We start from the raw sequence: 26,709 nt of genomic DNA on the forward strand, positions 1-26,709 counted from the left end.
CGGCGAAGCAGTAAGAGAAAGCATGCTTTCCTCGTTTAGCCCTCTTTGATGGAAATTACACACATGCAACAATTTCACTTCAGTGGTTTATGATCGCTTGTGAAGTTGGCTGTCGGTGCACAGAGAACTTTGATGGTCAGAAAGAGGCGTGGAGAGGTCTGGCAGGTGCTTTCCTGCAGCAGGACGTTTATTTCACATTAGCCTCTTTTTCCCAGAATTGCAGTGAGGCCCAGAAATATCTCGACAGCGACATGAATTTCTGGATTTGGGCTCTGCATGCCAACATATTGAAGTCAAATAAAAACAGCTGAGATAAAAGCGAAGTGCGGACTTTCATGTTCAACGTAAGAGGATGAATCTACATATCCTTTGAGAATTGAAACCTGCACGCTGCTCATTAGGGACGTTTTGCTGTATGTGTGAAACATCGACAGTAAATACAGCCTGTAAAAGTTGCATCACCTCATTTGATCATTTCTTCATTACATTAGAATTTTTTGGAATATCATTTTGATAAAGAATCATTCATAAAAACTCCTTGCATTCTATCACATCCCCCAAACAACTGGGTACACTGCAGCACACGCTCGGTTCATTATTGAGACACACATTCCGCCACCGTATCTCAGGTAGTGAGTGTGTGTTTCAATGACCATCTGATGCTGATCAGTCAGTCTCTCTCTTTCCTGTGAGAGCTCCTCTTCAGTCCTACAACCTAATATTAAGTCCATAAAGCAGATTGCTGTTATTGATGCACACTCACTGTGTCTACCTCCTGAAAATGTCTTTAGGCCAGAGTGAGACAGACATGATGGAAAATGTGGGGAGACATCGGGTTGTGTGTGTGTGTGTGTGTGTGTGTGTGTGTGTGTGTGTGTGTGTGTGTGTGTGTGTGTGTGTGTGTGTGTGTGTGTGTGTGTGTGTGTGTGTGTGTGTGTGTGTGTGTGTGTGTGTGTGTGTGTATTGTGGCTCATTTAGCAGAGCTCGGTGAAGGAGGTAAAGATAAAAGAACAACCCACTTCTGGATGTGTGAAATAGCTTGTGATGATCTACATTGAGTAACAGGATCCAGCGTTAAATAACACTCCGTGGGTGTGAGTCAAAACTGGAGATTTATGTTTAATCCGGATTAATGATGACGAAGAACCCCCATTGGTCTGCAATTTATGACTTAATGAAAGCAGGACCTCCTGGGGTGACCGGGGTGATGTGCGATGTGTGTGTGTGTGTATGCGTGCCTGCGCGTGTTCATGTTTGAGTGCAAGCATCCACTTCATGAGAGAAACACCCTGCAGAGTTAAGACGGGCTAAGCACAAGGCTCAATTAGTCACTGTTTGAAGGGTTAAAGAGAATTGTTCAGGATTGGAGGGGCCTCATGAAAATCGATGCTTTTGTTGTTAAGTAGGTGGCTGGAGTTTAAATGGCCGCCGCGGCGCCATTAGCGAAGGTCACCTCGGATCTGAGTGTATGGTGATGGTGTAGGTGGTGCAAAAGGGTTTCCCTCCGACTGGGGGCGACTGCAGCGTCTGACGGCTCCTGTTTAGCGATGACGAGTGACCCGGGTGCACCGACAAGAAAATAGAAAAAGCTGCATGCTGTGGCTCTGCAGGTGCGCCGATCCGAAGGCGCAGCAGTGAGATGATCTCCTAAATTATCGCTGAGAAGTGCTGAATGGAAGCCGCACTTAATGATATGTTGTGATGTGCTCAGTGTGGGAGGCAGCGGGCTTCCTGCAGCTTCTGTTGACAGAAATAGAACAAAAAGAAACAAATTAATCGTCGTCTTTTCCCACACTCTCACCGTGACTAATGTGAGGTTTTCGATGTCGTGCATTAGAGCTCCGCATGAAAAAATTAAATCTGCAAAACTCTCATTAATAATCTTCTTAGAATAAATCACAAAATGTCAAATTCAACTCTAAGTTCAAATCTGGGCCTGGACTCGATCTGTGTGCTTTCTCTGTGTGTGCATGGGTTTTCTCCAGGTACTCAATCTTCCTCAATACAAGAACATGAATGTTAGGGTTAAATAGATTGTACTGTAGTTGTGAATGTGCCTCTTTGCATAAGCTCAGTGATCAGGTACAGTTACCTCAAAGTAACCCCCAGGAAGACAAAGCAGGTCACGACAAAGATTCGCTGGAGGTTTTGGGTGGACCTTCATGGTGGTGCAGCAGGTAAACATGCTTGCCTCACAACAAAGAGGGCCTTTCTGTGTGGAGTTTGCATGTTGCTCCTGTGCATGGATCGACTTTATCTTGATTTGGTTAATCCAAAAGGAATGTGATGTGTGTTTATGTTGTTCTCATATTCACAATTTGTACCCGATCTTTCACCCAATGTTTAGCTTGCCTCGGCTCAAGCTCTACGATTAATAAAGTAAAGAAGTATAGAGAATTGATTAAAGTTAAAATTTTCACATTTGCACTTTGACTGAAAGGCTAAAACCAAGTTTAAACCCGATTGTCCCATGTCGTCCTTTTGTTTGTGTCGTTTTCAGAACATAACGTAGATTCACAAGTGATGGTTAATACTCCTTTCAGTATCTCTGAAGTTATTTGAAAAATCGCCCCGAATGCTGCAGCATGATGGATTTGTATTTATTTTTTGGGGTGTAATTCTGTTTAGTTTTTGAGTGACAGTTTGTGGAATAAATCCCTGCTACATTTTGAAGGATCAAACCATCTGTGTGTCAGAGCTCACCCCCCATGCAGACAACATGGGGAAGACACAGCAGGAGTCAGAAAGCCCAGAGCCCTGAAACAACGGCACAGACGGTCTGAGGTACTCAGAGCGACATCAGACTGCATTTGTACCGGTATACTTGAATTCCTCAGGTTCAGAAAAGTCTTGCCGGCTCCGGGAGATCAAAGCGTGGAGACGTGCCTGTGTGTTATGTTCACCTGCCAAGGCCGTCAATCACAGCCGCAGAGGTGGGTGGTCTGCACTGCAGGGGGGCCTCGTGCTGCAGTCTGACCAAAAATTAAAAAGAGAAGCAGAAAAGTTATTTCTTACGTAGAGTTAAATTGATAAACACTGCTGGGTTCTGGGATAAAAAAAATGTATAAAAAAAAATCCTTAAGACTGCATGCTCAGCACTTTATCTTAATGATGCTTCTTCACTAGCTCTGCTCTTACCAAAATAAGAGCAAGGGTTAGGGCTGCGGTTGGCAAATATTTGTAAATGATCTTATTTATAAGATGCACGAGCAATTAAAAAAGTCAACGATTTTTTTCACGGTTCAAAAAGAAGGCTTGAATGTGTCTTCTTTGTTAATAAAAAGACAGTTGTCGGAGTCTCTCATCTGAGAAGCTGGATTCAGGGAATGTTTGTCTGTTTTGGTCGAGAAACATCAAACAGTTTCTGTTTCACTCGATCATGCAGCCCTCTTCTGTCACTACTGCACGACTACTTTAAAACAGGGTGGAAATATCTGTGCATGAAGAGATCAGTGCCAACAATGTTTAGGATCATGCTGGTTCTAAGCATGCTGTAGTTATTAAAACGTGTTTGGAGTAATAAAAGGATGCATTTAATGGAGTTCTCCTTTCACCTCATTACAGCACTGGGTCAATAATGTTTAATGCATCATTTTATGTGTGTGTGAAGTTCCACTTTGCCTGCATTAGCAGAACAAGTGAGTGTGAGACTTATCCTGCACGATAAGCGTTGCACCATAAAGCAGCCAGATGTTAAATCCCAAATAATTCGGCCTGGAATTAACTCTTGCGTTTATCTCGCTGCCAAATCTGGCTTTGCTTTGTGGCTTTAAGATGGAGCCTTTCGTTTCCAGAAGTGGGGGTGTTTATGTGCTACTACAAATGACCTATGGTTTCTGCTGGCTTTCGCATGTGTGAGAGTTGATATGCCGAGGGCTCGTGTTCCGTGTGGGAACCTCCAGAAAGCCGCCACTGAGTGACGATGCCCAACTTTCAGTTGCTGACGATGATAAAAAGTGAAATGTGAGCGCATTCCTGAAGGCCAAGATGGAGCTGTGCTTCGGCACAGCTGAGGGCTTATTGAAAGATGAGCGCTGAGCAGGAAATTAGCCTACAGTAGGATCTGGGGGGGTGGGGGTGGGGGGGCTCACAGAAGCATGCATGCACACACATGCTCATTCACTGCATCCCTTAATTAACCTCCCCCCACTCATGAAATGGTCCTCTTTTCTTTATATCATCATCAGACACGTCTCATGTGTGTGGCAATAAGTCACAGTTGACCGCCGCATTGTAACATGACCCTGTCTCTGGGTCCGAACCTTGGACCGAACTGAGCTCTGCAGACTCTCTGACTTGTAAAAGCTGTTCTCAGGCACCGGGTGCACCCAGATTTGTGGTGGGAGTCGTGTTGTGAGGCTGTGAGTGAGCGACAGCTGACTATCCGGGACCAGAGAGGAGGGAGGGAGGGAGGGAGAGAGGGAGGGAGGGTGGAGGAGGTGGTCAGACAGTCAGCGTCCGCTGCTGGACTGGGAAACTGAACCGCAAGATAAAGGGGCTACAGTCACAGCTGTTGCTGCTTCCACACATGGAATTGTGTCTGCGTGTTTTCTGGTAACATTACATGAGCCCACACCGTTTTCAAAGACAATCACTTCAAAAATCCCTATTCTCCTCTTCTTTATAATGATTCTTGACATTAACCCCAACTAGCAATGTTCTTAACCAAAAGATTAAATGACTCCACAGCATAAGGATTTCGAACTTGAAAGAGAATCGTAGGCTTTCTGTGTGGACTCTGTATGTTGTCAGACTGTGTGGGTGATGTAGACACTTTTTTGTTTGTTGAATTGATGAGTTTGTGGAATAAATGTGTGTCACTTTCCATAAATACATGTAGGATGAATGAATGATTGTCTTTTGCTTTGGTGTGTGACTGTAACTGCACGTTAGAGGCAAAACAACTCTTTTACCTTCAACTGGATTGGTTCAGAGACGGCACAATAATACCAACTCTAAATCATAGCAGTTCAGCTGAACAGTGAGGATAAATGATTCTATAATAACGCTCAAAGGTTTCTTGTCAGCTCAGTCAGTGTTATTATCAATAGATACAACAATGTGGTTTGTAGGCTTTGACATAATGCAGCACCCTCATTACTGTCATAACAAACAACTGTCATGATAAAACAAGATAACGTTACAGTTTTTTATTTGGCTATTTTACCAAATATTTAATGTTGGACACTGTGATCTGGCAACTTTCCATCAGCTGACTCACTAAAATCCACTTTCTTGCTGAACAACAACAGTGCAATGTGTTTAATGTCAATGTGAATCTTTTTCTGTGTCTGGATTTTAATGAAATTAACTTTATGGATACCTTTTACAGGCAGGTTTTTTTCTATACGAATGTTTAGAGGAAATCATGACAAAAATAGAATTAAATTGAATTAGTTGTGAGTTTTACACAAACAAATTAAAATGATAAAAAGAGCTTCAATGCAAAAACCATAACAACGGTTGCAGACTAAATATAAAGGCCTATCAGTTTTTAACTGAAAGCTTCTAATAAACACAAGAAGAAGTTTTATTGAATATGGCACCAACAACAATAATATCTTTATCTGGCATTTAAACCTTATGCTACAACTTGGCATGGGTCCATCGTTGATCAGTAGATATACTCAGAGTATATCACAGTATGTATAGAGTATCGTGCTCGGACGTTATTTTCTACTCTTTAAAGTGGAGCAGTTTGACAGAAGCTGAGGGTAGGTGTTGTTAAGTGCTCAGGGACAAGATAGATGAACCGACTGATGGAGTTTGATGTCTATTTCATAAAATGCGTCTCAGGGATCGAGTGTCATGAAATACCTGCGATGAACTGCGGCGCCGCAGAGTTCATGTCGACTTTTGTTTATTTATTGAAGACCCTGATGGAGTAGTGGTACACTTTTAGAATCGTTTTAGTGCAGGCTTGCAGCGCCGGCTGCGATTGACTGACTGGCTTTACCCTCGGTGAACCTGTTAGTCACGCAGCAGCACTTTACTGTAGTGAGGATGCAGAGCAGAAACAAATCAGTGGGAGAGCAGCAGCTGAAAGCTCCACATTGATGCTGGAAGAGGAGTTTTGATACGGACCCTTTAGATTCTGATACCACGGAAAAGTGGATACAATAAATCCCTTCTTCACAATACAACAAACACACATAAGTCGACAATAGTGTCTCTCGTCAGAACTCCTATTGTAGCCATAGAAATAAGAAATATATAGATATATATATAAGATTTTGTGTGAGAAATAGTTCTAAATGCAGTTAAAAAGCTTTTTGGACTTCATTCAACATACTTAAAGAGACTACATCAGAAATAGTACTTTAATAGATGTACTCCATAATATACCGTAACAACTTTTTGTGGTTAAAGTAAAAATAACCTGATTTCCCCAGCACAGCACATCAACCAGATTTGATTACTCTGTCAGATGTTAATTTCTATACAGATTCTATGTATTGAATATATTATATAGAAAGTTACAGTTGATTTTGTTAAATTGGAATCAACCCACCCCTGCTCAGTTTTAATCCGAAATTATATGAGACAACTCAACTGCAAGTGGAAAAAAGTGAAGTTTTTATTCTGGGGGAAATTGGATGGTTTTTAATTTGCTTCAGCAGTGTTTCATAGAGTTTTTTAGTATAAAAATGCATAACTACAGAGCTTGTGAAAACTATTGTGTTAATGATATCCTCTGTTTCATGCTTATTAGTTTTTTACTACAATATTAACCTGACTTTCATTAACTTCATCTTTATTGAAAACTTTAAATAAGGAGAATTAAAAAAACAAAACGTTATAAGTATTGTCATTCACATGAACAGTAGTTGAGCATTAATGGATCGAGCCATTTGAGCATTTATTCTATATCTTTGATATCTAATATCAGTGTCCTTCACTATGACGGTCATGGTAACAACATTTAGCTACACTAGCAATGTCTTAATATTCAATTGTCTTTATTTTCATACACTAGTGAACTTAAAAAACACAACAAACCTTGGTAGTGATGCCAAACACTGCACATTTTATTTTAAAATGCCACATTTGTGACACAAAGTCTCTATGGACCCAACTTGTCAGAATGAAACTTTCAGGATTAGGACAACAGAAGACACAGTGTGACACGATTAAATAAAAAGCAATATGTTTATGTACTGATGCGTGGCACTAAAATCAAGACACAACGTCATGTTTGATTTTTTTGTTTTTTTTTCTGGAAACAAATTTATTTTACAAAGAGTCAGTGACAGTTTTACAGCGCATGTGACACATAATAAGCACTACGGAGAGTTCGCAGAACCTCAATGAAAAATATCAACAACGGTGTTGAAAAGTACATCTCAACAGCTTGAATAGAGAGAAATCAATTTTACATTTACATACACATACTGTGAGAAATGACATCTCGGTGCCTTACGGCAGGACCATCTCAGCAGAGAGTGTGTGTGTGTGTGTGTGTGTGTGTGTGTGTGTGTGTGTGTGTGTGTGTGTGTGTGTGTGTGTGTGTGTGTGTGTGTGTGTGTGTCTGTGTGTGTGTGTGTGTGTGTGTGTGTGTGTGTGTGTGTGTGTGTTGAACCCTCTGAATGTGCAGTATGTATTGACCTGAATATTGAGACAACACCATATGGATCGGCTGGCCAAGACACTCACAAGACCTCTGAGGCTTAATCCCTGCTGGCTGAGTTGATTGGTCTGGTATCACATTTAAAATGGAGAGAAATTGTTTTGGTTTTTTTTTTCCTTGTCTTATGTTAGAGCATCAGATTGTCCTTTGCATAACAGTGGTCCTCTTCAAAAACTGTTTTGGGTCAAAGTGGGCAGTGTAATCTGTAATCCTGAGAGAATTTATGAAGGAAGTTGTAGTTTAGGATGAAATGTGGCTCTGCTTCAAATGGAAGAAAAACACTGAAACAGGTTTTAAAGATACAAGATAATAAATACTGCAGGTCAAAGATGAATTCACGAGTTTGTAATTTATGCACAAGTGCTGTGGTATTGTTTGCTTTGATGATAAGAGCTGCTTTTGTGGTATTTATCAGTGCAGAGTTATAAAACCGTGCGATGGGAAATCACAATGAATGCTTCTTATTGCTGCTTTTTGTTTGATGACAGATATGTACAATGGCCTGTACATTTAGTCAGACTGTCCAACACAGATTACGGGTTTTGCTTCTCATCACTCTCATTTGTCGCATTTCTGCTAAAGCCCTGTAATCTAATCCACCCGTGTATATACAATATGTAACATCATCGTTTCCATGAACTCATTCACAAAATTCCGTTATTAGACGAGCCCACGTAGCATCTGCTTAGTGATGCATGCTTTACATAATGTCCACGTATCAGATGGATGTCCGTTAGTCAGTACTCGGCAACAGGCGGTGCCATGTCTACGTCCTCCTCTCTCACAGCAACCCAAGAGGACTTTTCAGTTGGCTCAATATTTGCCACGTGTACACGGCACGGCAGCGAACACATCGCTGATTGCAAACGACATGTCTCAAAGTTTAATGTGCAATCTGTGAACGTGTTGTGCACTGTATTGCTGTGATGTGTTTCTGGGCAAGAAAAGCTCTGGCAAGACAAGATATAAAGCCCAGTGAACTGCGGCAGTGTCTATTTTTATTATTTTTTTTAGCTCCAATCATTCCCTGAGCAAGGTGAATGAGGTGAATCCTGTTAAACCTGAGTTTCCAACACGTCAAAACCTTTTGGAAACGAAAATGGAGCTTAGGATTTTTAGTGGCAGTGCGTTTGATAACAGCTGTTTGTAGCTTCACTTATAAAAAAAAACAGTAACCATGCAGTTCAACACTTGGTGTTACTATTCATAGATGCAAAAAAGTGAGACATGAGTACGTCCTGTTGCATTAATGTGGAAAACTGGTATTTTTTTTTTTCCAGAAAGATCTGAATCGATCGAGACATTCTGAGAAACATGTACCGTCTTTTGAAGACAACCAAACGATCCAGTCAATCATGCACACATGTGGAGACAAGAGAATAAAAAAGCGGCAGCGTACATCCAGGAAATGTCTCAGACACTCTCCGGCACACACACACACACACACACACACACACACACACAGACACACACTCACGCACACACACACACAAACAAACAAACAAACAAATGCATGCAGAAAACGAGGTTTAGGCTTTCAGAGTGTCAGAGAAAATGTTGCCCTGATAATCTCTCGGTTGCAGGAGCGACATGGTGGATGTGTGAGGTTCATCAGTTAATTTTTTGGAAGATAACGGTATCCAAGTGTCTCGTCTGTTCGTTTGTCATTCATTCATTTATTCATTCACTCAGTCCCCTCTCTCACAGCCCAAATCCCCTTGCACCTGTCATACGCTCAATCTGGCATCAGCGGCAGTCTGTTGGCTCGAGACTCACTGTCAAACCCACACAGCTGTGTTGTAGTCAAACAAGGGAGGCATTTTCTGCAGGCCAGTCTCTGTCTGCCTCCTGTCTAAATAAATCCCTGCAAACGGCTGCTGGTGGAACTGGGGCAATTGCTGATGGTGCTGTTGTTGATGAGGATGATGATGGAGGTTCTTCTCCGTCTCAGCCAGGTGCAGACCCGGCCTGCCTTTGCCCGGCTGTCCATTTGCCCAAAAGGGCAAGTAAAAGCTGCCTTTTGAATTTTTAGGAGCCGTTTTCTTGGGCCTCTTGAAGAGGTCACCCTCTGACAGTTCTGGAGCCATCCAGCCGGGTCTTTCCTTGAGCAGCTTGTCCCTGTCAGGCCGCACGCTGCGCAGGAACTTCTTGAAGATGTTCGTGGTGAGAGAGAACTTCCTGCAGATCTCCTGTGAGCGGCTGAGGCGAAGAGGGTGAGCCGGAGTGTCGGGTCTGTCCACACATCGATCTATTGTCCTCTCCTCTCTCCTCCGCTCTTCTTCTTCTCCTTCCTCCCTCTCCACCTCAGGCAGATCCAGCCAGTTTCCCACCAGGTCGGCAAACACATTGTCACCCAGTACTAAGGGCTGACGGTTGCGGCTGCGGCTCATGAGCGAAGACGTCCAATCGCTGGCGTCGTCTGCGCTGTCCTGGGAGTAGTCGCTATCCATGGAGGGTCCCTCCCTGGAGAGACTGTACAGGATCCCAGGCAGGTCAACAACCTGAGCATGGGGTGGAGCCGGTGGGTGGGGGTAGGGCTCCGGTGGAGGGTTCCCCACCACTGGTCCACAGAAATCCACCTGAGGGGCCATGTATCCTGACCACCTCCTGGGTATAGACTCGAGATCGTTCTCACTTCTTGCAGTTTTTGCGCTTCTTTCACTTTCACTCTCACTCTCGAGACTCGATGTTGAAGAAGAGGAGGTTCCCAGACTGCTCCTGTTCCTGGATGTGCTACAATCATCTTGACTGTAGGAGTTTCTGCTTCCCAGCGACAACCTTGGACTCGGCGTTTGACTCGACTCCTCAGGCATAGTTTGTCTAAACTCTCGGCTGGTTCCTGAGGCGGACGATGCTGCAGCAGTTGGTTCGGAGGGAGTTGCCGCAGCAGGATGTGGGATTCCTCGGTTGATAGGCCGCCCGGAAATGTCGAGGCTCTCTAGCGCAGTTTGGACCTGAAGCAGCTTGAGTTCCTGGAGGGCTCCCATCATTGAATTCATCTGAGCGTGGAGGCCATCTCCAGCTTCTTTCATACACAGCTGCAGAGAGAAGAAAAAGACAGACAAAATTAATTTCTAAATATTTGGAACAGTTTAAAAACTTCGATTCAACAATCTGAATTCTCTTTCTTCGGAAGGGCCCAGCTCATCAGTAATGACACATCATAAAGTGATGATTGCAGGGGCATTAGGTTGGTATGAATAAATAAAATTGCCTCTCACAGTTACTCTGTGCTCTGCTCTTGTGGGTTTCAGGCTGTGCACCTTGTTTAATTATGTGATCATGTGACCTAGTTTTGGACGGCAGGCCGGGGTCCCATATGGCCTGCGTACGAGAGAGAGGATCCAACCAGTGACAGCTGTAAAACACACTAGCTTTCCGTTTTTCCCCCCTCGCTCTTCTCCTCTTTCTGCCTCTATTTTTTTCTTTTTTGCTTATCTTCTTTATCTGTTTGCTTTTACCTTCGAGCTCTTTGTGTGTGATTCCACTTCCCCTCTCTGAAGCAGTAATCATACACTCCACTTTTCTCTTCCTCCTTCTCCTCTGCTTTTCTCTTTCTATTCTCATTTGTTTCAGAGCTTCTGTCATGTGACCGGGACCAACCGTCTTCTCCTGAAGGCAGGCAGAAAGCCCAGCGGCAGCATCCTGACCTGTGTCTTGACTTGCAGGCTTGAGTCTCTGCCCTCAAACCAGAGTTTGAATAACTTATTTCCTGCAGCAACAATAGGATTAGTTCTTGTCATCTCAGCACAAGCACAAATGGCAAAGGAATCAACGGATTGATGAGCAAACATGCTGGAAGCCTTGCCCCATTTCTTTCTCTTTCATCAATGAGTAGGCGAGAGACGGCATGCAAGGTATTTAGAAAAACGTGCCAGTGTGTGGGAAACATTAGTCAGAATCCTGCAGAGCACCTTCCCACAAGACTGCAGTTTTTTTTTTTTTCCATATCAGTCACATTCAACTACGGCCACCAAAAACTGAGATTTCAAATAAACAAAGAACTAAATGCATTTGATTTAAAGAATAATAAAATGCCGCTCTGACAATAAAAACTGAATATTTCTATTCTTTCACATCTTATTGTACAATACAAATACAAATCCTCGATAGTTAAAACCTCCTTACCTCCTGTACACTCAGAATGCAGCAGCAGGTCTATCTATCCCCTGTCTGTCTCCTGTGGTTGTTAGTCAGCACCTCCACCAGCCCGCCACCGTCTCTCACCTTTCAAACGGATCAGTTTGACTGCTACTATATGTATCACTCTCCAATAGAGGGACACCGCTGGGTGTGACAGCCAATCAGCGCTGCCCCTCCACACTATAATCCCCGAATGGCGGGGAGGGGGGTTTGGGTCACTCAGGCGGAAACTAAGTGACAATGAGAGGAGTAAGAGGGGTGGTGAGAGTCAGCCGGATGAGTAGGGCTGGAGGGAGGAGGGATCCCTCGCCATATGTTTATATGCTGAAGAGAAAACTGTTGATGGATTCAATTATGGATGACACCATAAGAACATGTGAGGGAGGGGTGCAGTCGGGTGTAGGTGCAACAGTTCCAGACGGTCATATTTAATCTTGGGGGAGCGTTGATTATGTTGACCCCGGGTGGGAAAAGTGTCAGTCGGGACAACTGACAGCACAGTATCGTCAATAAGGAGAAGTATAAGCTCTGTGGGAGACTGGAACATTGTTACCAAATGAGAGTTTCATGGGAAAATGGACAAATGTAGACGATAAACACTGCTGCCACTTCCAGATGAAATGACACTAATCGCAACAAAAATAAAAAAATCTGCAAATTTCTCACAGTCGGTGATACATCTGACACAGTTAGACCCACCATGTTTACACGAGTCCTGTAATGGTGACTTTATCTTTAAATAAAACTTGTGCAGAGCAACGGTACTAATAAAAAGCAGAAAAGCAATTTGTATGTACACAGTATGTTTGCTACTTGCAGAATATAATCACATTTTCCAATTATACTCTTTATTGTTGGATCCAGTTGTCCTCTACTGGAGTAGGTCACCCTTTTTTCCCACCAGTTAAATGGTCTGTTGTGGACTATGATTGAGGTTTTCAGTCTGTTCCTAAAATAAATGATTCGATTCGGGAAGCTTTTTCAACTGAGATAATAAGCCACTTTTAATAAAAGTGCTACAACTCAACAATACTTTAACATCCTTATCCTCAATTTCTGCTTTTTAATTAACTTTTTAAATGAGAGGAGTCATTTTTCAATTAGGATTTGTACAGGACTTTGGTGAAATTAAAGTCTGTTAAAATAAGCTTTAAGATTTTGCTTGAGTCTAATTCTATTGCACATTTTTCTTTTGATTGTCTTTTCACTTTATCAAAAATCAATTTCTCTCAGAAATGATGAGAAACATTATACGGTTTTATATCCTGCATACATAGATGAAAGACATTCAGTTCATCAGAGTGTTAAACCTTTACGAGAGATAAACTGCGACTTTGAACGTCTTAATTCCTTTAAGTACTGTGTTTTACCCTCACAGGTCCTTTCCTTGCCTTGACAGAGGCACTCTTTCTCTCAACATTAACCTTAAACCTTTGGGTTAAAACAGCTTTCTCCTCGCTAACATATGTTTGAGTGGGTGCACGGGGGCGTGCATAACCTCTAAGATCAGATAATAAGCCTATCAATGCACATGGTAGGAACAAAAGCCTGAGTTTCCCCGCTGGCTCGCCAAATTAGGCAGTGAAGGTACGCGTAATTAGCACAATCAGGTTGTCTCTTGTCTCGGTGCCTTCCACATATGGCTGACTTCATTATCTTTAATTGTCTGCGTCCTGGGAGAGGCAGAAGCATATAATTATGGTTTACTTTCTTCCACATCAAACGTCAACAAGGCTGAAGATACTTTGACGTCCGGAGTTATGCATTGTTCTTCGGAGGCAGGCCTGCAGCTTCGCTGAAGTTTATGCGGGGGATCAGCTGAGGGATCAGTGCACTCTGAGCTGCTGGCGAGATCTGGAGCACTTAAATGTATTAAATTGGTTTTTGAAATATTATCTCCTAAGTACACAATTCTCGCACACTGAAAAAGCTGCACCTGTTTGCACAAGCAAACCCAAACTTTTCCATTACCTCGCATGATGCAGACCCTCCTTACATTTTTTCAAAAACACACTTCTTTGCTGGCATTTCTATTTTAAGGCGACATTAATAATTCACAATGTGCTCTCAGGAACAAATAGGGAAACAGTCATAAGCCAAACACCATTATTCTACCTATACCATGCTGACTAACTCCAGGCGCTCCATTGCTGCCATTTCAAGGGTGAACTTTATGACCCAGATATGTCATCCTTTCAACTTTCATTCTGCCATTTTCTCTGGATGCTAAAAGTGGCTTCAAAATAATATCCTAAGGCATTTCCTGGTTTAGATGCAGATGTAGCAAAAATCCAGAGATGTCTCACTTTTACAATGTGCGAATTGGCCGAGGGTCTCATTCGGAAACGAGAAGTGCAGACCTGGGAGGCGCCACTGTAGCACCTCCAGGTCTTAAGTCACAAAATGAAGATGAGAAATAATGCCCGTGAGATTTAAATAGATAACTGGGATGTAATTGAGGCTGCAGGGGCGCACGATACATCATTAAAATTTGGTTTGGTTTGGTTTGGTTTGGTTAGGTCTTTTGAACCAACGTGTCCAAAGATTTCAGCCACTTAATCCATCAAGCATGTATTTCTACAAAAAAGATAATCTTAAAAAGGCAAAGCAAAAGAAAAAAATGAAAAGAAATCTGAATGAATGAAAAGCAAGCACGGATGGTCCAAAGTCTCCCCCTCCCTTCATCCTCTATATTTTCTTTGGACTGCAGTGATGCCGGCCAGCCAGACATAATTGCCAATCAAGGGCTGAATGCTTGAAAGTTTAAGAACAAAAAGACACTGACAGGCTCGAATTAATGCTGAATGGAAGCTTATTAAAAAGTTCTGGCCATTTTGATTAAGGAGAAAAAAAAACCCCAAATGTAATCGGTGACTCTTTTTGATTCTCGTTACGGTATCCATCTTCTGTGCAGATGCATACAGAAAAGCTTTCAACATGCATGCAAGTGAATTAAAACCACAAAGTATAAATAAATCAATGCCCCTCCTCTGCTGTTGGCCTTGATATTGCCTCAGTCAGTTATAGAGGGAAAAATAAATTCACTGTGCACATGTCCAGACCCGTCTCACTTGAATGCATCCAGTGTTTCAGGCAAGTTGTACTCACCGACGTACTTTAACTGGATTATTAGGTGAAAAATAAACACTACAACAAGAAACTAAAAACAAACGTGTTCTCTGTTCATGCACGCCATTCACTGTTGTTTACGTGGAACCGGCGGGAGGGGGGAGGAAGAAACAGCGAGGGCAAGGTTATCAGACCGAAAGGTCTTCCTGTTTAGAAGAAGTGTTGCAGCACCAACAGCAACAGCAACAGTAGCGTGCTCCACCCTCCCTCCACCTCCACCCCCAATGAAAAATGAATGCAGGCTGTGTGGGTCAAGGACAGAAATGGGGGTCTCTGTCCAGGGGGATACAGAGCGGGTCTCTGTGGCTGGACTGCTGTGGATAGCCCGGAGGTCAGGATTAAGAGAGCAATAAAGCTGTACGACATTCCCCCAAAGAAATAAATTACTGTGTACACTGCGATGAATGGCTCTTTGACGAGATGCGTTTACATGGTGACTCTGTTTGGTCCAAATGTCTTCCAGGGGGGGTCACTCTCAGGGGACGAATAAGTGTGAATAATGTTCACCAGAAGAATATAGGACACACATGGATAAGTGAAACGCCTACATTTTGGATGTAACATGTGATGAAAAACACCATAAATTCAAATGTTTTTTTTGTGCTTCTTTTCATTAGTCTTTAGACGATACGATTTATAGCTGAGGGAATTCTTTTTAAACGACGGGCATTAATCTTGTGCGAATCTGTGGACCCGTAGTAACACCTTTAATGGAGCTGTAGTGTTTTCTTTTTAATATCTGATGACAGCTCTTTCTTCACATGTTCCATATGGTTAGGAACATATTTTTTTTTCTCTGGGCAAATATGCTATGGTCAGCGTATGGTTACAGTTATGCAATTGTATTTGCATAAATCAGCTCTGGGACACACTCCTTGCTTTTATTCACACTGTCTATAAATCTTAAGGTGCGGAGTGTAGAGAATTTGTGCCTCAACAACTAATCAAATTAAAAGGAAAATCAACATTTCGCTGTAGGGTAATGCACTGGCTGTGGTGGCTAACTTCTACTGAGGACAACGTGACAACCCCTGACTTTAGTGGCTAATGCACAGTAATTGGTACACTGGAAACATTATTGATGTCACGAGGCCCACAAAGTCGCTCATTCACCTCAAGTGTCTTTGAGTAGAGGCAGAAATATCTAAACAGCACCAAGACTGTCTGTGAACCTAAAGCTTGAAAGGGAATAGAAGACTGGATGAACTGTTCCTTTAAAATGAATTCAGTTAAGACCAAATCTGTCACTGCTTCTGAGACCTGCTGCCCAGCAAAGACTCCCTGACGACCCCTTCAGAGATGGGAGGCGGTTTAATAGCTCGTTTCCTGCTCGCGCTCATTTCTGCTGTCACAAACGATGCTGCTGTGGGAGAAACCGGATGATTACCGTCCATATCATCTTTGGCAGATGATATGTGGAGACAGTCTGGGAACAAATCTGCTGAACTCCTGGCTGCAAATCTTCCCTGGAAGCAGCGATCGTTACATGCGTGCCCGATAGCGCAGCGGATGACGTCAGCACCTTGTGCGTGGGCAGCGAAGGTGTTCAGCTAATTCCCCGGGCCACATTTTAAACGATGATTATGACGTCGGGTTTTTACAGAGACTCCAGATCCTGCTTCCGTGAACATCAAATGAAGGGTAAAATCGCACAAGCGTTTCCTGAAGAAGAGGGATGCGATTGCTGAGAGCCTTCAGGGTGATTCGCTTACAATTTTTAAGAACATTAAGCATGTCCACGTGGTTCTGCTATCAGGAGTAAAGGCCTGTCTCTGTATGTATCATATTATCAAACAATGTTCAGTATTCATATCATTTGTTCTAGAATATGTAAATTAACTAGTTGTTTTTTTTTACAACTTAACTAATGTTGAATTTTAGCATATTTCAAGCTAATTATTTTTGGTTTTCCACTACAGCCTTACTGGTGATTATTAACTCATTGATTCTTCTCAGTCACAGCATGCAGACCTTTCCAACACTAAAGCTTCAATAAGCCCACGATACCAAATGGCAGGCTAATTCATTGACGTGTTAGTGAACACGTGGGGACATTTAGAAGCTAAAAAGGGATAAACCCCCCAGGATATGATGAAGATCAAAACAGAGCTGAAAGGACAGGGTACATTGGACTTGGTTTTAACAGAGGTCAGGCGTACTACTTTAAATAACGTTGCTTTGCTGGATGAGTAAGTAAACAAAACTAAATGTAAATGGTCAATCAATCAATTATCCATCCATCTTTTATCCAAATTTAGTGTCGTGGGATGCTGGAGCCGATGCCAGCTGATTTATCACAACATATACTGTAAGACAAACCTCTTTTACAAGCAAACCATTGCATGGATATAGTTTGTTTTATCCTGGACACAAGACAAAATGTTGAACATTGACCTGACTCTCTGAAAGAGCATCACCCAGGAAAAATAACACCCGTGTTTATCCTCTATTGAAGACAAACAGATGAGACAATGGGCAGGAGTCGATTTGACACCACTGGGATCTCATATGTGGCCACAGCAGCACCGCAAACAACTACTGGACTGGTCCGAGAAATAAACACTACTACATAAATCTGATGTGTTGGGTAGAAATTTCATTCCCCAAGTCTGCAAAGGCATGAAAACACAGGTTACATGCACTGACCTTGAATGATACGCAGGCTTTGTTGAAGGTTTGTGAACCTTAAACACAATGATCATACTGGCCACAGCTGCCACTTACAGTTTGGCCATTTTTAGCCTGGGGGAAGGAAGGGCTGCTCGCAGAACAGGAGCCTCGAGCGGGCTCAAAAACAAGCGAGCCTACAGTTCAACCACTGCCCCGCGTTGTGTACAGTTTTCTGATTCAACCCCCAGAAAGGTAACAAAGCACGTGGAACTTTCCAGAAGACACTGGAGGCTGAGTGCCTTTCTCTCAGATTTCATGACTTCTTGTCTGCGGGCTTGAGTGCTGAATTCCAAGGTGACAGTCATGCTTGAAAATGAGCCTCAGGTGTGTGAAGCGGATAAAAGAGCACGATGCACGTGAAGTTAACTCCAGCCGCCGTGATACCAGAAGGATTTATGTTTTAATGTTATAAATGACGTTGTTGAGCAGTGGTGAACCCTGCATTTACACAACGTGAGTCGACGGCACGTCAGTGTTTGTATTTTCCGACTCCAAAGTAGGCAGGAAGGGCTTATGTTTTCTTTTTCATGACTCTTTGTCTCTCTGTTGCATGAATAGTGACTCATGCTCAAGCTGAAAATAATTCATTGTTGCCTTTTATATTCTCAGGATTTCAATGGTGCGCCGTGTTGCTTGTTTTGACAATAAATCGACTGCTTACAACCTGTTGGTAGTTACAGTCACAGGGGGAGAAATATTTTACATTTCTCACTTAGAAAAACCAAAAGATCTTAATGTCTGGGATCACATGACAGTGACAGTGGAAGCCCGCAAACTTGTCTCAATACACCTCACAAAAAAACTACAGATTTTAAGCCACAGTGACAGATGTCATCACTATTGGCAATCTGAAAGTGTTTTGCCAGCATTAGAACGTGTAAATAGTTTGGAGAAAAAAAAAGCTCCAGACATCATCAGACTGAGGGTCGAAGGCTCCTGACCTGACCCTGACCCAACACAGACTGATACCCATGACCCCTGACACAGTGCTCCCCACTCTTCTTCTTTTAGAGCCGAGAGGTCTGGAGTTTCAAAGCGTCTACTGTTCAGTATTGAGTTCACTATTACATGACTTTAGCACAGGCTTTGGACGTCATGCTCACGCTTCTACAAAACTCTGCCGTGCTCACTTAACATTGAGGAAGTTCCAATTTTGTTGTGACGTGCCCGAGAAGGGTAATAACAGAGTTTATTCAGGTGAGAACTACAACAGAATGTATAATTTTGCACGTTCCAGCTTCTTTAAGTATGTACCTTATGACATTTATGAGTTTGTTTGCATTTCTCCTCTTGATGTTGGCTGTCTTAGTGACCTAAAGTCGCCCTGCTATAGATATTAGACTGCACACTGAAAGTTGATCTAAAAATGAGAATGTCATCTTCTTAATTAAGGACTGAAAACAAAGCATGGGCAGAAAAAAAGGTCACATAGTACTTGCTGCCGCTGTCTGTGTACTTAAAGGTCAAACAGCAAGAGCCACATATGAAAGTGGCTCACTTCTTTGACTCGTACAAGAGCCGCCTTCAGCACTCCAGATGCTGCGAGGACTGAAAGTGACTGCAGAGCGATGGATACGTTGCTCCCTGCTGATGAGTCCTGGTAAAATTACCGACCCCTCCCGGTTTACGTAAGCATGGGGTCAGTAATTAAGTGAAAGTAAACGGCATGACAGTCTGATTATCAGGCTTCTTGAAACGGCTCGAACTGCACAATCGGCCGACAGGCGGTCGAGTGTTTGCTTTAATGTTCAAATGCAAAGCAGACAAATCAATCCACCATGAAGCTGCATTACAGCATGAAACTGATCCTGCTGGATTGTGCACTTCATTACATTTTCAAGAGTTCACCAAATTAATTTCATGCATGAAAACACAGCAGCGGTGATTTCAGGTTATTGCAAATTGCAATTCGCGGTTCGAGATTGTGCAGAGCAACTCGCGTGGCTCTCCAGCGCTGCATCACAGTTACTTGAAAGGCACTAAAGAGCGACTTGACTTGGCATCCCGGCTGTAAGTGGGTCGTTAGATGTTTGTGATCTCCATGTTGCAGATGGAGCGGGTTTACCACTCTTCACCGAGCACTGGATGAAAATCAGACACGGTGGAAAGAAAAGTGACAACCTTGGCATGGACACCTCTTGCTTTCTGAACAACAGATTGCGTCCCACATGGTCCTGTGCAGGAGGAGACTGAATCGGCTTTTTTTTTTTAACGGGCATCTGCTCTCTGTTCCTCCCGTTTGATCCTCGGCATGGCGTGACACTTTATCTACTATGTTACCAAACTGTTACGTGGCAACTGTAACACACAACATGCCCTTCTGGCATCAGCCCTCCCCCTAAAAATCTCAAGTGCCACTTCACAGACGTGTGGCTAATTTGGAGCAGCAAACCAGGAGGTCACAGAGCAGATTATGTTGCAAAACATGCAGCCATGCGAGGCCAATCCGCGGGGGCCAGTGGCTGGACAGAACGAGGAGAAGCGATCAGCGTTTGCTTTGAAGATGATACCAAATGAAATCTCTGCCAGTTAAAGCTTCTTTGAAATTGGGTCTACAGCATGCCACTGGTAGATGATGGGGGCATCGGGGTGCTGCCTACAGATTGTGTTTTTACATGTCAAAGATGAAGGAAATGGCACTCTTAAAATTGCTACTATCAAACCAATGCGTTTGTTAGAGAAGTGGAGATCAAATATTGGAGTCATTCAAATGTGATGAAACTCAACGTGTCTGCCAGTTCCTCTCACTCCCATGCGATATGGGAGCTCACAGCACTCTGTTGCAACACATGATTGAATTTACTACAGCACACACTGATAACAGAGTGAGTCTTACATCCATTTAACCTACGATCCAGCGCCGGGTGGGAACAATCCTGCTTGCAGGAGACCTTCTTGAGCTTGTTAAGCCTAAAACATCTGTCCCAGATGTGAGAACCGAGGGGAAGGATGTGCACACGTTTCTCTGGTGAGCTCAGGGCTTTAATCCCACATAGATTAACGTGAATTTAAAAGACACACATATTCCAGGCTGCAAACTAAATGAGTGAAAGAGTTGGATAGGCGGAAATCTGTGCAAAATAAACAACCTTTTTTTTTTTTTTTTTTCCAATATTGATATTAATATTGTCACCGAATAAATAAATAAACAGAAGTAAATACAGCACAACCCACCAGTTCTTGTTTCAGTCGTCTCAAACACGCGTCCATGTTTCTGCATTCTGGTTTGGAGAGCTGCTGCTGTTCCATCGTCCCTCTTTCTCTCGAAATACAAAAACAACAAATATCAGATGAAACGCTTCGCCACCAGTCGCTCGGTCATGACTGTGTAAGCTTCCCCTGAGCAAAAAAAAATAAAAAAGAAAAAAGAAGAAGAAAGGAAAAGCAATGAAATACAAATCTGCGCTCTTTATAAGCGCAAAAAGAAACAATTTTGGAATTGGAGATGCGCAAAATCCTGCTGAGGAATGCGCGCACGGCTCGTAATGACGCGAATCCTCTAATCAGGTGAAATAAAAAAACGAAAAAGAAAGAAAGAAAACTCCGGATGAGGAAAACGTGTTTACTCCAAGAAATGATAATGAGGTCCTTCTTGTGGCTGCATCGACAGCCTGAGTCCGTCTCTCTCTCTCTCTCTCTCTCTCTCTCTCTCTCTCTCTCTCTCTCCCTCTCTCTCCCTCTCTCTCCCTCTCTCTCCCTCTCATTCAAGAGGAGCGCTGACGTTTCCTCCAATGACCGAGTCTCTGAGGACTGACTCAGTCTAATTCAAATGAGGATAAAAAAAGTGGATCCCTCATCTATTATAGGTGGGTAGACTCGCCCACTCAGAATGATGTCACTGAGGTAGAAAGAAAAAAAAAAAAGAAGAAGATTAAAACACCTGGAAACAGACTGTTGTAAAAGCATGAAACTAAATACCTGATGGAGTGTGCAGCTCTGACTGAAGGAGGAAGTTGGAGGAGGATGTGTCTAAAAGAAACCATATGTGTCATGAGAGGGGCCATGGCGAAAGCTTCCTGGCCACCTTCACTGGAGGGCACAGAGGAAACACCTGAGCTGGGCCTTTTGTTGCTTGATGCTCTAACTATTAGCATAGAGGGAGGAAGGAAAAACTTCATATACAAAGCAGCCGGTCTGGACGCTGTTTTCTTGACATTTCTTCCCTCGGATTTTACTATTGGACTTGTTGTGTTGAAGGACGGACACAGAAAACAGTCAGTGCACATCCTGCAGTGTGGAGAAACAGCACGCGGTGTATTTTACCAGGAGAATTGTGCTGGTGAAAGAGAAACAAAGGTCAATTGTGAAGCCGAACATCGTGTCCTGATAAAAGGAATAAGTAAATGTAACTGTAAAAAGTTAATCTGGGCCCATGTTGGCTTTTAGGCAGCTTGTCCCGGCTGAGCAAGACCTGGACAAGTGCACCAGCAGCCGCCAGGCGGGGATTGGTGACCCTCCACTGGGCAGGGTACGTGAATTCCTGCATGGAGTATTTTTGGATGTGTTTTTCTGGGTCTTCACTCCCAAACCTTTGTGCCTTGAGTGACCGTACCAGGAGCATTTTGCTTTATGCACAAACCACTGCAAAGCATTCTACAATTCCCGGTTCCACAATTACCCAAAGAGCCTCAAGTCAAGTTTTGGTTTAACTAACTTTGTTTTTACACCGAAGTGAAAGTTTTGTCAATTTCCTGCAAAATTGTCAGTAGTGGACTTCAGGGATCATCAAGTGTTTTGGACATTATCAGAAGACACTGTCACCAGGACAACCAGTCAAATAACCAGAGTGAAAATCTGGTTATTTGGGTACTATTGAGATCAATACATATGTTTATATCAGAATCAATTTTAAGATTCTGCGGTCTTATCTTGTGTTTTTCAGGTGTTTTGTGGGGTTTTATGCAGGCTTGGTCAATTTGCTGAATACAAAATATTTCTCTTATTATACAGTTGTTTGATTCCTGGCTTTGATGAACTATGGTTCCTCCTCTGTATCAGTATTTTAATCAGTGATGGTAATTTCAATCCGAACGCTTGCGGACAGCAATTTATTCCCCATGAAATAAGCACACAGCTACACCTCTTATTTCATTAAATAGGTACTTAGAGTACCACAACTCAGTTAAAACTGTACATTGTACACTACTTTTCACTTCCAAAAAAAAACAAAAAACGTTTTTTCTTACTTTGAGCCCATATATTACTAACAAATCATGCTTTTTAAAAAGTGCTATATGAATAATATTATTATAAGCCCAGGAGCTCACACTGCATACGTCGTGAGCAGAGTAGATATAATCAAAGGGCCGTGCAATACCCAGCTTTGGTTGAGAAATTCTAAGCAACAAACAAAAGGATTCCAGCACCTATCTGACATTGTATTTCATGTTATTGTTATGCGACTAGTACTGGTTATGTTTTCAGTCATGCATTTATATCACTCATCGCCTGGATAACCATAATTTAACACTTTAGGCCCATAAAACACACATCACAGTTCGTGGAAAAACAAGAGGATACTTTTAGACTGCTTGTTTTGTTAAAGGAAAAGTGTAAAAATGATCCAACAAACTTAAAAAAAGAAAAAAAAGAAATCAATATTTAAAGGCTGAACCAACCAAGTTAAAACAGTTCTGCTTAAAACGACTAATAATAGCACTAATAGTAACTGATTACTAATAACTAGGAGTAACTATAGCAGCACTTTGAGATTATTATTATTCTATAATAATAGAATGTGCCAGTTGTGGCATTTGTTTAGTTCAATCTTATCGACCCCTTGTTGATTTCCTGGGGTTTCTGTTTGTCTGACTCCTAATGACGAGGACTTTCCTCTGTAATCAGGGCTCAGACAGCCAGCTCACCAGTTTATACCGGCGGCTTGCGGCTATGAATGCTTCTCAGGTGAGTTTTCATCCAGCCCATCCCAGAGTGGGTGTGCTGTCATCGGCGGCTCTATAAATCAGGACTGGGACGATGACACGTGGGTCTATTTAACGTTCAGTTTCATCCCAGAATGTGACCCCGGCCTGCAGCTGCTTCTTTGCCCATGAGCCTGCTTCCGCCCAGCTGTCGGCGAACGCACACGGGGGGGGGGGGCCCTCTCCTCACATCACTCAGCGCTGAAACAGGCGGTACGAGCAGCAGCGGCAGCAACTGTCCAACAATGTCTCAGCGCAGACAGAAAGTTTTCTAATCCATCATGTGACTCACTCAGTGTTGTGACTTGTTTGCATTTCGTCTTCAGACAAAAAAAAAAAAAAGAGAATCAAACCACAAAGAAAAGACGACACATAAATGTCTCTGAGGGGAAATCACACTGTAAGGTATGATGAATATATAAGCTTGTGTTTTTGGAAATAACCGTCGATACCACAATGCCTGTGTTTTGGTGGTAAACAGAAACTACAACAAATTTCACACTGATGAGAAAAACTGCCGAGCAGACGATTTCTGCCAACCAAAATGAGTTGCAGGAAATCTCATTGCACTGCGCCACTTTTATAAACTTCATGTGGAAAAGAATTCACCAATTCTAAAATTAAAAAAACAAACAAACAGTATTTGACTGTTGAAGCTCTCCCTGCAGTCTTCTACCCCACTGCTGTTTTGACATTTCCACCTTTACTCTTATATCCTGACCTTTCATAGCCGTTATTTCCTACATACATTTCTCACCCAGTGGGTGGTTTAGTACACAACATTCATCCTCTAGCTCTTCTACTCTCTGAAATATGTGGCCATTTATCTTCATGGGATGATTAATCCAGACTCAAATGTACACTCAGTATTATTCAAGGGATTTCTTGGTCATTGGTCATAATGTCTCAGTATCTCATTTCCACCATCATTCATCTAACTCTCGGTGTCTCGGGGTCTCGGGGTCTCGGTGTCTCGGGGTCTCGGGGTCTCGGGGTGCTGGACTCAGCTGCCCGTGGGTGAGGCCAGGCTACAACCAGGACAGGTCCGTAAGACAGACAGTCACACCATGCACGGTTTTACAGTCACTAATTGACTTCAGACAAGTTTTTAGTTGGAGAAGCTCAAAGAAAACCTGCAGGGAGAACGTGCAATCTCTGCAGAAAGGATATTTTTCTCACTGCAAGGGTCGTCTGCAGGTTTCCTGTTCTTATATCTCATGGAACCTTAACAAGCACTCAGGTTCAATCCCGGCCTACTGTGTAGCGTTGAACTCTGTTAATGGAAAGTATTGGAGTTTTCAGGTAAACCTTATCCCAATAAGATTGATTAAACCTAAACTAAACATGACTGTAGCTCGTTTGTCTCCGACGACTGTTTAAAAATGTGTAAATTGTAAAATTATACCACGAGGCTCAAAAGTAATTGATCTGGTCACTTTGAACCTTTCCCAACTCGGCCCAGACAGCCCCGATTCACAGTTCACATAAATTATGCATCTGGCCTATTATCAGTCTTCTTTTGCGTGCGAGAGTGGTTTTCTCCCCGTGTTAAGTCATCTCCTTTTACTGTAGCAGTGAGAGTAATTGAAACAGATGTCACGCTTTCATGTAGAAGCAAGCCTGAACAGCACTGTGATGTCACGTCGCCCCGTCAGTGTCATACCCAGAAAAAGATGTAATAGTCTTCATCTCAACACTGTTAAATATGGAATAAAACCCCAACCGAGCTTCTGACGGGCAACAACTGTCTTACAATTACTCACTTGTGTGAATACATCATATGAAGAAAGAGAAGAACTTTAAGTCTCTTTCCTGTATTTCAAATGGGCAATTGGACATTTTTAATCATTTATTGTTTGACTACTGCCCCTTCTAATATTTCTTATTAGTATATATTGAGGCGAGTTACTCTTTTGAGGCATGTAAGCCAATATCTAGTTTATATTTCATATTTTGAATCTTATTTTAGTCGTGCATTCTGTTAAGTCTTGGCCTTAAGTGTGGGGGTCCTGGGTTTGTGTCCCAGTTGTGTATAATGGCACATCTGAAAAGAATCACTTAAAAAAAAAGAAAAGAGAAGATATGGCAGGACCTAAAAGTTGCAAGATATTGAATAATCACCTGATATTTTTTGAACTTGATGAAGTTAAATAACTCAAATTTGATCAGTCAAAAACATTCTCAGTGCATTATACAGGATTAGTGTATAATACTTCTTTTATGATTAACATTTTGACCATTAGACCTCAACTGAAAATACACTATGTGAAAAGAATTGCAATAAATTCATCATAGAACACATACCTGTTGGAGGGTTGATTGATCGTGATCTTTATTTCAAATATGTTAACAAAAACAGAAAATAAAATTAGTGAATAAGCAAATGAAAAGACCAAATTATATCTATATGGAATCTTATCAAAAAATGCAGCAGAACATTCTCAGTCCTACCCATACCCTCAGTTCCAATATTCATATCAATTATAGAGCAGTGTGCCAAAAGAAATTGAAGATATCAATACAGTTAGACACTTAATCAATATAAGGCGAAATAAAAATACCCTACCTTTGTTAATATGATAATCGTCACATTTATGTAGTACATGGAGAACATAACATACATGTCTCTCTCTTGCAATGGCAGACATTCAGTATATTGATTATTGCTCAAGCCTTCAGTCTATAAAATGTTACCACACTGCCATCTAAAGATCAGAGGGTGCCACTGCAAGACTCACAGTAATCGACGTTTATGTTTATGGCAATGAAGTTTGATATTCTATATTCAATATACTATTGCATTCACATAAACCAGTGTCTTATACTGTGTGGCACAACACTGTAAATGCTAAAAGAATTTCCCTCTGGGACTAATAAAGTATTTTCTCTCTTTGTGTGAAGAATGTTGATATGAGCTCTGAAACATAACCTGTTAACTCCTCCCGATCAAATCTACTGTATTGGGTTCATAAATGTGTAAATCTGACCCTGCCTCACAACCTATGAAACTCAGTGCACGTCACTGGTTCAAGCAAATGAAGAATGGTACTGAATCTAATCAGTTCAGGTGATTTCTGATAGAACCACGTATCTGTATATATTTTTATAGTGATGCCATGTTAAGTTACAAAATTCATGCTCCAAACATTGTATTTATTGTGAATGCTCTCCAAGCGGCAATATCTCCACGTACCGCCAGGGGGCAAACATAGCCTTTGA

General features: G+C 42.3%; 1 protein-coding gene across 1 annotated transcript; it reads right to left on the reverse strand.

Moving 5' to 3' along the window:
* Positions 1-7,216: 7,216 nt before the first annotated feature.
* Positions 7,217-21,311, reverse strand: inka2 (inka box actin regulator 2). Its single transcript, XM_080460978.1, has 2 exons — positions 20,744-21,311; positions 7,217-10,665 (listed from the first exon to the last, which is right to left on the reverse strand). Exons 1-2 carry the CDS (start codon positions 20,816-20,818, stop codon positions 9,406-9,408), a joined length of 1,335 nt encoding a protein of 444 aa, XP_080317104.1. The 5' UTR covers positions 20,819-21,311; the 3' UTR covers positions 7,217-9,405.
* Between the last annotated feature and the right edge of the window lie 5,398 nt (positions 21,312-26,709).

This window comes from Lipophrys pholis (genome assembly GCF_963383615.2).
Source record: "Lipophrys pholis genome assembly, chromosome: 4".
Lineage (NCBI taxonomy): Eukaryota > Metazoa > Chordata > Actinopteri > Blenniiformes > Blenniidae > Lipophrys > Lipophrys pholis.

Bases quoted from the DNA above. Each gene is read 5' to 3' on its own strand.
- inka2 (XM_080460978.1), bottom strand. From the start codon at position 20,818: ATGGAACAGCAGCAGCTCTCCAAACCAGAATGCAGAAACATGGACGCG. The intron at 10,666-20,743 runs GTGGGTTGTGCT...TTCTCTCTGCAG, and splicing joins GACGACTGAAACAAGAACTG to CTGTGTATGAAAGAAGCTGG.